The 12,043-nt window shown below is 37.8% G+C and overlaps 1 protein-coding gene across 3 annotated transcripts in view; it reads left to right on the top strand.

Annotated features, from left to right (window-relative positions):
* Positions 1-8,398, top strand: part of GNAL (G protein subunit alpha L) — a 111,099-nt gene extending 102,701 nt beyond the window's left edge. For all 3 annotated transcript variants that reach the window (XM_053466193.1, XM_053466195.1, XM_053466194.1), the window contains exons 6-12: positions 2,004-2,058; positions 3,610-3,683; positions 4,035-4,093; positions 4,671-4,791; positions 5,418-5,548; positions 6,636-6,703; positions 7,817-8,398. In XM_053466193.1, the coding sequence (XP_053322168.1) occupies positions 2,004-2,058; positions 3,610-3,683; positions 4,035-4,093; positions 4,671-4,791; positions 5,418-5,548; positions 6,636-6,703; positions 7,817-7,963 (655 nt within the window). In that variant the 3' untranslated portion in view covers positions 7,964-8,398. The remainder of the gene's footprint in view (positions 1-2,003; positions 2,059-3,609; positions 3,684-4,034; positions 4,094-4,670; positions 4,792-5,417; positions 5,549-6,635; positions 6,704-7,816) is intronic.
* The last annotated feature ends 3,645 nt before the right edge of the window (positions 8,399-12,043 follow it).

Below are 12,043 nucleotides of genomic sequence, written 5' to 3'. Positions count from 1 at the left end.
CGTGATATATACAGTATATGTATCTGAGGTTGGATGTTCCTTGTTTAGGTTCTGTGTGGAAACGTTTAGATTCACAGTTTCCGTGTTCATGGCTGATGTTTAATCACACCTTAACTTGCAGCGTTAAACTTGGTTTCCCTAAATTAGTCGGGCATTTCCAGTGATACGTTTCAAGCTAATGCAGGAATTTGGAGAACATATCTAATGCTAGTCTCAGAAAAAGTCAAGTTATAAAGAAAAACCTTACAGGCTCAGCAACCAATCAGGAAGCAGAGTGCAAGTTCATTACCGACTTGGTACACTTTCTATCGATGGGTTCATTAAAGGTGGTCCTGATGACCGGGGCGATGGGTCCGTTATCCCGTGTAAGGTAGGAAGCGCGCTGAAGCATCTGACAAACGCCAGGAAGAAGACAGTAAATCACAGTGCAGAAAGTGCAAGGACAGTTCTCAGAGTTTATATAACTAATGAGCCCCCCAAAAAAACCTCCTTGTTTCCGTTTCCTCCGGTTCTGTTAATGTTACAGCCATTCCATGCTGTTTAAAGTTCTTCTGTATCAATATTTAGATACCGTGACACATGCGCAGGAATTCTTACGAGATTTAACGATTTCCCACATAAATCTTATGCACACAGAATGCTGTCATGGGGCTTCTCTGTTCATGTGAAGAAAATGAAAGTCCTAGATTGTGCGTCTTTGGGCTCATGTTAAGGGTTAATAGTTATAGTTTAATAGATATCTCTTATAAGTGGGCATTGTGTGGCGTTACATGCTGAAAAGGGACGCCATTTGTTGGTGTACGTATTATACGTAAACAGATGAGGACAATTCAAACATCTCCACGCCTTTGTAATAATGGTGGAGACGCTTGCAGGAATGCATTAAAATGTTTTTCCCTTTGACGTTGAATATCATAATCTTCATGCCAGACGTGCCGCCATATTTTATTTGCTGCTTCTTTGGCATTGAGACAGTTATTGAAACACTACGTGTGGCACTGAGGTGTCTACACAGAGCCAAACTTGAGGGTAACTTTGGATGGAGATCCGATAAGAGGGTCTATAGCGAGCTTCCCCAGTGCTGACCCTTTGGGTGCCTTTTTGGACACTACTGTAGCCATCTCCACGCTGCGTGCCATCACAGAGGCGTATACGGTATTAGTAAAGCCTCTGCATCTCCGGTTACCATTATGTTTGCCTTTTTGGGAGGGAGAGATGTTTTGAACCTTAAACTTTGTATAGACAACTATTAATCCCAGTATCAATTTATCACGAGTAAGTATCTGGTAAACAAATATGATTCTTGCTATAAACATCTCCAGAAATGCTGTGATAATGCTCGAATTATGTAACTACGCCAAGCCTTCCTTAAATAACCTTTTGCTTGTTGGCACGTAATGCAGGTGTGTGATCATGTGTTATTTGGAGCGAACAAAATGTAAAGTAGGATACACCAAAAATGATACAGCAGCAAAATATCTGAATGTAAAATAACCTCTTGTTACTTTTCTTATCACTTTTTGAGGTCAGCGTGTTCTTCCCATAAGGGTGAGGAACATTACGGTGCTATGGATGATCAGCAGTACTTCATAAAATGGCATGAGATAAACAGGCATTTAGTACAAATCGTAGCATATCTGATAAATATTCCTATATTTGAGACTTGTACCAACGTTGGAGAAATGTCACATCAACACAGTTTCCTGTTTACCAGTTGTACAGCGCCGTGGAATATGATGGTGCTCTAGAAAACATAATAATGCCCCCTTTTCCAGCCTAAAGGTTAATTGACATGATGCAAACTGCAGAAATACAAGTGAAAGTATGTCCCGTATTGGGAAGGTTAGTTACCTTGTGAGCAGCTGGGAGTTTACTACACATAATGGTTCCCAGAAAGATGGCGCTACCTAGTGGTTAGTGCGGAGCATTGCAACTTCCTGTTGGAAAGCAATGGAAAGTATAATGCAGTGAATATTAAATCGTTTTTATTTTGTGTTTTTCAGCTTTCTAGAAAGAATTGACCATGTTCGGCAAAACGACTACACACCAACAGATCAGGTAAGCAGTATTTTTGAGAGAAAATATGAATTGTAACATTACTGCAAATAAACAGATTCTCAGGATGATCTCGTACTTCAGTTTACGCGGCTCACCCTGTGTCTTGGGGCCAAGTCATTCACCTATTTCCTTTTCGGCTTACTTTGATAAGTTCTATAGGTCTTAGATGGGCAGTTGTAATCCTTTAGATATGGCAGTAAATGTCACAAGACTCATTTTGAGAGACCTAGATTGCAAAAACACTTTTGTTTGAGAACATGCACATAAGAAATGTTCCTTGTCATGAAAGCTGAATATATTGTTAAATATCTTGACATACCGCATGTTCACTAATCTATCTAGAGCACTTTTAATTTCTTCCTAAAGGTATATGTTGTTAATGTTACAGACTGTTCTAACTATAGTAAAATGTGCAGTTTAGTTTTTGCTCCCATCTACAATCATTACTTATGGAAATTGACGACCGAAGGCTAACATGCATGACTTATAATATATGCTTCAAGATAATTAGAAACTTTGAATCTTTTGTGTGATCATTTTGTTCATTTCCGTAGAAACCTTTTTTCTCCTGATTTAAACGTAAGTTTTTTATTACTGCGTGATATATATGTAGAATGAACCAGAGAGATGACATAGTGCTTCTATAGAGGTCTTCTGGAATACAGTTTCTGACGTGTGGCCGTCAGTCTCATTCCAGGAATTTGTAGGGTTCCATGGAAATAAATGCAGCTATCCTGTCACAGGCTGCACATAGAACTCCATAGAACTCCATAGAACTCCATAGAACTCCATAGAACTCCATAGAACTCCATAGAACTCCATAGAACTCCATAGAACTCCATAGAACTCTGCACTCTCGAACTTGGCATTCATGTAAGGCAACCATATGCCCCTTGTGCAAGTTTTCTTACGAAGTATGACTACCCCACCAAATCGGTCACCGGCTTGGAGTTTGACCCATTTGATGTCGGTGCTGGCTCAGAAATTTCCTGTTACAAGGAGATCACCGTGAACCAATTCCCGCAAAGCCCCATGGTTTCTAAAATGTTAATGTGACATTTTAATTTACCATCGTGTTTATATTGACATGATTTCTAGATGTTTTTTCCGTTCAGCGGAGTATCCACCTTTGTTATAAGTCACACCGTCACTTACATTCTTTATTGATTTTTACGCATTTCTGGGCTTTATTGCACAAACGTTTCTAGCGATAAAATAATAGCTAGACATAGGTTGGAAGGAACAGCTGTTATTTTTTGTTCCATGACTTCCTTTTAAATTACATTTTTTTTTTTAAAGTCCCCCAACCTCCCAGCACCCTGCGGACTGTTTTATTCCCTGCCTTTACTGTCGCACGTGTCAGGGTTCATATCGTCAGTCTTGCGTAGTTAAAACTGACCAGAGACTCTTTGATAGTATTCGTAATTTCGGAGTTATGTTTGTAATGCAAAATGTTGCTGCTTTGTTGGATATTTTAAAAAGAACGTTAATGTTACCAAATGTCTTTCGCGTGTACTTGCTAACCAACTTTTTTTTTACTTGACTTCACAGGACTTACTAAGATGCAGAGTTTTGACATCAGGGATTTTTGAAACGCGATTTCAAGTAGACAAAGTAAATTTCCAGTAAGTGGTGTTTTTCACATTTTTCTTTGCTTTGTATTTGCAGACAATTGTTTTTCATATGCGTTTGGGTTATAATGACTCTGCTACTTGTGCGCCGTAAGTAAAACCGTCATGTATTGGCATCGGTGGCTCAGTCGGAAATACCGTCTCACTACTTTTCTATCTGTGGACAAGAAGGCCCTGAAAATATTCACTGATGTAGCGATCTGGTAATTTGTAATGTTAAGCGCTTTGTTCTTTTTATATACGCCAATATAGACAATACACTCATCTTGTAAGTGCTTTGCAACAACCTTACATATAATGTACAGTCAGTGTATTAACTCCTTTTCTTATTTGTGTTTTAAACAGCATGTTTGATGTAGGAGGCCAAAGAGATGAAAGAAGAAAATGGATCCAATGTTTTAATGGTAAGATGCCATATATCGAGCCGCCTATTTTTATAAAGATTAGTCCTTTTCGTTTGTAATGTGTTTTTCTTCTAGCGTTTTTGTGTCCTATAGACAATTTAACCTAGTACTCCCAAGAGGCCGAAAATTAAGGTTGCAAAAGTGGAGGGGATATTAACTCTGGAACGTACTAATTTATTGGGTCAAATAGTATATAGAGCATTGGGGTTTATGTAGGTTTTCCTGTGCCTTTTGATATATAAATACATTGGCAGTTTCTGGGATGTAGTACTAGACATGGTACAGTAAGAGCAGTAAAGGGGTAGAATTCACATTGAATGGAAATTTTGGTCCCCACAAAACAGATGACTCTAAAGGAACGTCCTCGATGAGGGTTAACAAAAACCAGAGGAGTGTTCATCCATGGCTGGGTTCATATAGACAATGACCAAGAGACATTAATTTATTAAAAAAAAAACATGGAAGACTAAATTAAAACTTTCTTTCTATGTTGTACCTTCACTGTTTTGTGATAACATTTGAGCTGTTAAATTTACTAATTTACATATTTACAACCTTGTATTTTTTTGTGTTCCAGATGTCACAGCTATTATTTTTGTAGTTGCCAGTAGCAGTTACAACATGGTTATACGAGAAGATAACAATACAAACAGACTACGAGAAGCACTGGACCTATTCAAGAGTATCTGGAACAACAGGTAAACTAGTTTAAAAAATCAAGTTGATGATGAGATCCTTGCACAAAAACGTGCCGTTTAGTTTTGGTTCCCGTCTACATTCGTGTCTCCTTTCTTACTTATGGAGATTGATGAGAACAGGCTAACATGCATGAGTTATGATATATGATAAAAGATCATTAGAAACTTTGAAGGTCTTCTGTGAAATGTTTCTTGGGAAATGGTTTTGTTCATTTCCGTAGAAACTCGGGTCATAACCCATCCCCTGATTTAAACTATTATCATTTTATGTCTACCACTGTGTGATATACATGATATTTTGCTGCAAAACCAGAAAGATGACGTACTATAGAGGTCTTCTAGAATCCAGTTTCTGAAGTGTGGCCTTCAGTCCCATTCCAGGAGGTTGTAGGGTTCCATGAAAAAAATGCAATTACCCTGCAATTATTCTTGGTAGAATATTGTAACTATTCCCAAATTCAGTCATAACCTGATAAGCTTTCTGCATGGGATTTTCAATGGACTTACAGCACCTTCTACTTTATGGGCTTTACAGAATTGGAAACGTACTTGTCGTGACAATTTGGCAGTCACCATGACTGTGTTACTTCTGCGTTAAAACGCTCTTCTGTTTTCACGGTCAACAGGTGGTTACGAACTATTTCCGTCATTTTGTTTTTGAACAAACAAGACATGCTGGCTGAAAAGGTCTTGGCAGGAAAATCTAAAATAGAAGACTATTTCCCAGAATATGTCCGCTATACTGTACCTGATGATGGTAAGTGAGCATCAGCCTGTGCGTTACTCTAACCCTGCCCTGTAATTATGACAAGAGTGATGGTCTGCTTTTGTCAACACAATAAAGCAAAACCGGTGGGTAGCCGACAAGCTCCATCTGATACAGTTTTGTAGTCTTCAACCAGCCATAGTAACGTTGCTTTTTGTTTTAGGATGCTGGCTGAACATCTCTGTAGTCTTAGTTCCACAGCAGCCGCAGAGCTAATCCCGCTGTGTATTGTTTGTTATCCCATTATGGCTCATCTGTGTATTATCATTATTATTATTATTGTTTTTTACTACTACACAGTGCTCTTAATGCAGGTCGGACGTTTAGAAAGAGCTGGACTGTGCGTAATGCTTTAAGTGTGAATTTATATGCGAGTGAGTTTTGGCACTTGTGTTAAAAGTGCGTGTGCAGTGTACGCGATGAGGATTTGCACACACACGTTGAAGCTACACAATAATATACAAATATATAATATGTGTGTCCCTTGGTGGATTAAACCCAGTCTTTGATCCTAAGAGTGATGAAATACTTCTATTAACACAGTAGAGCAAACCTTTATTTTATGGTAAGAAAGAAATCCGTAACAAATATTGCATGTGATATAAAGTAATTTGTATACAATGTTGTGTGTGTGTATGTGTATATGTATATGTATGTATGTATGCATGTGTATATTAGATATATATATATATCTATCTCCTTCGTAAGACTTAATTTACGGTGCCTGCCCCCATACCTTATCAGCAGATCTTTACATGATATCATATATCTGTGGTTGGATTGAACATTACAATGTTAATGTCTGTGAGTTAGCAAAGATAGTTGGGAATGACTCCAATTTGTCTATATTAAGCCATAAGTAATATTATATGGCATGAAATAGGTGTACAGCGCTTTTTATATATCTAAGCACAATAGATACTCATTAATCTTTTTTCCCCTTCCCACTAAGTTCTGGATAATGATTAAATTCAGTTCATGTACTAAATTATGAGACCCACCATATTGTTTTATTGCAGAAACGTATATATTCCATATGATATTTCTGCATTTAAAGTTTATTTTGATGTCATTGCAGCAACACCAGATGCTGGAGAGGATCCCAAAGTAACACGGGCCAAGTTCTTCATTCGAGATGAGTTCTTGGTGAGTACATCGTTCACACATTGTGGTGCATTCCGATGGATTGTGTTTGCTGTACCCGTTCCCAATTTTGGTAGAGAATATTCACATAAAGGAATATGAATCGGCTCATACTCTGATGAATGTAAGGTATTAGCAATCTTATGAGCTACCAAAAAGAACATCTCTCTTCTTTCAAGGTGTTTTGGAGGATTGTGAGAATTGTAGTTGTTGTTGGCTACTACAGTCAAAGCACTAGCGTGAAAGCTCCAAAAACACAGCAGCTAGGCATTGATTTTTCATGCACTTTTATCCCCTGGAGTACTGTTTTTTTAATGTGATAAGTGTTCATTTAAGTGCCATGTGTTGCTTTATAAACAGTTATTTGGCCATGTCAGATAATTAAATGACGAACGCTGTATATTAAAGGTACGCCTAATTTTATCAAAGTATTTGCTTTTTTGGTATAGTTTCATTGCTGGGCATGTGCTCATTGAAATGTTTGCATGTAATGGTTATTTTGCAACACACTGGTTTATTCATACTATAATACTGCTTTGTTCTTTTTTTAACAGTTCGTTTCTTTAAGTCCAAGTATTTTGCGTTATCCACTACTTCTGTCCTGTTTACCCATTTTATGGCGCTGCAGTATATTAATGGTACTATATAGAATAAATACATAGTACAACTACTAATAATAATTGTTTTTAGCTACGTGGAATAATAGTGACCTCTAGAGGACAAGCGATGTTCCTGAACACCACACATACAAAAAAATTGTGTATATATATATAATAGCTTTACATGGTTGGAAAAGGTTGAGACAAACTGCAGCGATGTTACATAGTATTTGGGGGTCTTTTGGCAGGAAAGAAGGAGATTGAAACACCAGACATGTATAAAAAATGTAGTACCCTGTATACTGTCATTTTCTCTAAAGTTGCACTTGTGAGTTGTGGTACTTCTGGCACTTACAAGAATGAGTTGTAAGCCCATTCTAGTTTAAACTTAGGTTAAACTCCAGCCCTTAAACTAAGCAGACTTTTCTATTAAGTAGGAGAGGAAAGCAAATGTTTGCCGCCATCTTGTCTTTTAATAAAATGACGCGTTTCATGTGTATTTCTTTTTCTCTTTCAGAGGATAAGCACGGCGAGCGGCGACGGAAGACATTACTGCTACCCTCACTTCACGTGTGCTGTGGACACAGAGAACATTCGCAGAGTTTTCAATGACTGTCGAGACATCATCCAGAGAATGCACCTCCGCCAATATGAACTCTTGTAAACGTAATCACCGTGGAGCCTGTGGTTTAAAATCCTTTGCTGTCTTTCTCTGTATCGCTCCACACAGGGTGGAACATCCCTACAAACGCACCCTTTTTTCCTTTTTTTATGCTAAGCAAGAACTTTTTGTGACTTGCTTTTTTTTTTTTTTTTTTTTTAAATTTCCCTTATCGAGAGAGGGCAGTTGATGTCCTTATTTAATTTCCTTTCACATGCCACTTTTTTTTTTTATCATTCCACTAGGGCCAGGGCTGCTCAATCGTTTATAGACCTAACGTACCCTTAGCAAAACAAATAGATTTCACCCATTCGGCTACTTTGGGTAATAGGTTGGACTAGAAGTGAACGAGTGCCTGTCGCAGATAGTACACCTCAGGCGGTCTCGCCCCGCGATGCATTCCTGCATGTCCCTACCTTCTAGGCTGAGCATGCAGCGGGCCGGCGTCTCTCTCTCGAGGGTAGCCGGGGCTGCCGTTATACGTACATCCACAACATAGATGTGGCAATAGGTTCTACACAGCACTGGTAACTTTGCAACACTTTTTCTTTTAAATGTAAAAAAATATATATTATTATTATTCATAGAAAGCTTAAACAAGAGGTAGTGTCAAAAAAAAAAGACTGTCACGGATTGCACCTTTTCAATGTTGTTTAGTTCTATTATTATACACCACCGATGCACGCCCACTAGGGAGGACTGGCGGACTCAAGTAGTTTGGCTATATAGCTATATGCCTCACCGAGAAGTACTGGTTTAACCCTTTGTCTAGAGAGGTAGATTGCGTAGGCATCTCCCTCTCAAAAGGACAAGCTTGTTTTAACAGCAGCTGGGTTCAAGTAGCTTTTTAAACAACCAAGGTTTGTCCTGTCAATGCCCGGAGGGTGACAATTCACAGCTTATCCCTCTGGCTCAGAAATGGTTAAACTACCGTTCCACTAAGCCTTTGGCTACCTCTGTTCTATGGCTTGTCTCGTTCGGGCAGCATACCCTTAAAAACACGCGCCCACCTGTCAGATGACGCTAAGCTCAGACCCATCCCTGTGTGGTTTTAACTTATTTATTTTTTGTTCGATTTTTTTTTTTTTTTTTTTTTTTTTTTAGCTATTTTTTCAACATGACACTGAAGAGTACTTGATGGAGGAAACAAAAAGAATAATGCACTTTGTATCAGGTTAATAAAAAAAAAACAAAAAATACTGTTGAGGAATTATACACACAATGTAGCAGCACCAGAAATATTTATTAATGTCACAGTTTTTAGCATTGTCGAGTTGCAGGTCAACTGGTAAAGTGACCTCTGCTCTTAACACCTTAACGTGTGAGGGGGGCTCGTAGGACGCTGCAGAGCAGTGACCCCGGGCCCTTTCTTGCACCGCTGAGGGATGAAGAACGTTCCTGGAACAGTATGTAGAATAGGTTATGAAGAGCAAAGTAAAGATAAGCAATTTTTTTACCTTTATTTTTATGGTGTTTTGTGGCTAAATGTTTCTGCACACCTCAGGCATTCAAACTGCAGCTGCTTTCAGCCTCTCACGTCAAGGCAGAGAAAATAAAAACGACACACACACACACACATTCACCGATATTATACATTCAGTCCACGAATGATCTTTTTAGCCTTAGATCATTACTGGACTCTCTAGTCCTTATATAAATATATATATATAGATTTTTTTTTTCTTTTCCTTTTTGATTTTTGTTTAACTGCTGGTTTATTATAATGTACAGATGTAAAATGTAATATTATTTTGTACAACTTTATTGAAAAAAAAATAATACTTGTAGAAGATCTTTGTGCCTTGATTATGGCTGTACCTGTAAAATGAGCTAATATGTAAGTATGTTTTTGACTGCGCTGTACAGCTTGATGTCAAACCTACCTGCGGCTCTGTGACTGCGGGTAGGAACTATCTGTAGAATTTAGTTTTTTTTCTGGTTTATATAAAAGAAGGAAATGCTCTTTAGTACAAAACAAGAAAAAAAAACAAAAAAATATAAATTATGCAAATTAACCACTTACCTTTACAAATAAGGTCCTACAGTGACCAGTTGCAGCAAACATGCCTTTTACTCCTATTTTGATATGTAGGCTAAAGGAGGAAAGTGGAGCGTTTCAGCTTTAAAAACAAAAAAAAAAATTGGAATCCATTTCTGTGTCCACATTTACAACCAAGTTGTGTTTAAGTGGGAATCAAGGATTATATTTTATTTTTTTATATTCACCAATGATTTTGTCTCGGAAAGCCTTTCGTTATACTTGGATCATTCGCAAACGTTTCTCGGTATTTCCACAAGGATACTGCGAGGGTTTAACTCTTTGAACGCTCAAAGGATTGGCCTGGGGCACAGAGGGTTAACCAACCCAATTTATTTAATGGACCGTACATTAAAAGGCTTGTCTACCTTTGAAACAGCAGCTGCTTTGATTGTTGAAGGAAGTAGCATGATGAAGGACGGGAAGAGGTTAAAGAAATATTTAAAGTTTAAAAAAAAAAAAAAGTGTGAACCTTTTTATGTTTAGCCTCGTAAATTAAGATGTCTTTTTTTCCATTTCTCTTTTAATAAAGAGACCCATTAGAAAGCTGGTTTATTTTTAAGATTATAGAATTGATGTGTGAATATTTCCTCAAACTTGAATAATTTATGCAAATGTTCTCTAAAGAAGTTGTGGTACAAAACTATATATATATAAAAAAATATATATATAAATATACAAAGCAAGAACCGCTGTAGCAATAAGGCATGTCCTTTTTAGTGATTATTACACTGCTTTATCTTTTATACTTAGGTGTTTTATGTATGTTAGTCTAGACTTTCTGAGATAACCTGTACAATGTCTGGGTTTACAGTTGCAATAACAGCAATTCAGAGATTTTTTTTACTAGAAAAAACCACTTCTGATGTATAGGTAACACCAGTCCTTAACCACTTGTGTGTGCGCGATGGTAGCACACAATACCCTGCAGCCCGTGAGCATCCGTTGGATTTAAACAATCTAAATTGAGCAATGGGTGTATTCACTAACCCAGTGGCAGTATGCAGGTATCAACTTTAACGTGTGTTATGGACGACCAGTCCATGATAGGAGTAGGAAAGTTTGCCGGGGAGTTGTAGCGGTATCTCCCTGACTTGATTACACGCTATGAGGAGGCAACGCTAGCGAACTTCTGCCGCAGGAAGAGTTTGGCTGGCAATGTATATCACATATAGTAAAATCAGTGAGGTTTATCAAGCCTAAGCACTAATTACATTATACAGGGCCAGCTCAGGTCTTCTAGCTGGATGATCCTGCCAGTGCTGGCCCTTTGTAATGTATAATGAAAGCAACGAGTTGAAATGACAACGCTCCTGCAATTGACCCCAGAGAGGAAATGTTTTAACTCTTATTGGCAAATTCTCTGCCTATTGCATAAACCCTGATGTGCGTACGTCCAAAAAAAAGTAAAAGCGTTACAGCAGTTTCAACTTCCTGAGCTACCCACTGTTTGTGGCTTACAGCCCTAAGTGGCCGATGATGAATTGTATACCAAAGTTTTTTTTCTAAAATAATTAAAATAAAAAAAAGCAGATGTAATGTGTATGTGCAGGAATGGCCTGCATAGTATTGTAAAGCCACTCATTAAATCGCTTGATTCTTTTCTGATGTAGACTTTTTTTACGCTGAGGAGGTCAGTGTGAAAATTAGGGCCACTAGTGTTACCTATGTATTCGCAGAGCAGCCTTTTTGTGTATTTTGATTACTCTTTGTTTCAAAAGCCATTTTTCTTTTAAGATGATGGACACAGGACTTTGTGAAATAGTTTGCTTACTTGTTTAACTTTTTACAATTACACTAAATTTCATTTATTTTAACAAACCATTACGTCATGTAGACCTTTCCAATTCCGAGTAAGAAATTCCAAATTAGAACGCTTGACACCATGGGCTCATCTAAGTCCCCCCCAAAAAAACACAAGGCATGTTCAGTACTCTAATGTGGTTGGTACTGTAGGACTTTTATATCTAGTGCAAACAAGTGGTAAGGCTATAAATTTCATTGAAGTTTTTTTTTCCTTAACTTATCAGTAAGAGTCACATATA

This window comes from Spea bombifrons, chromosome 5 (genome assembly GCF_027358695.1).
Source record: "Spea bombifrons isolate aSpeBom1 chromosome 5, aSpeBom1.2.pri, whole genome shotgun sequence".
Lineage (NCBI taxonomy): Eukaryota > Metazoa > Chordata > Amphibia > Anura > Pelobatidae > Spea > Spea bombifrons.
The sequence above is the reverse complement of the archived record's forward strand: the minus strand, read 5'-3'. Positions and strand labels throughout refer to the sequence as shown.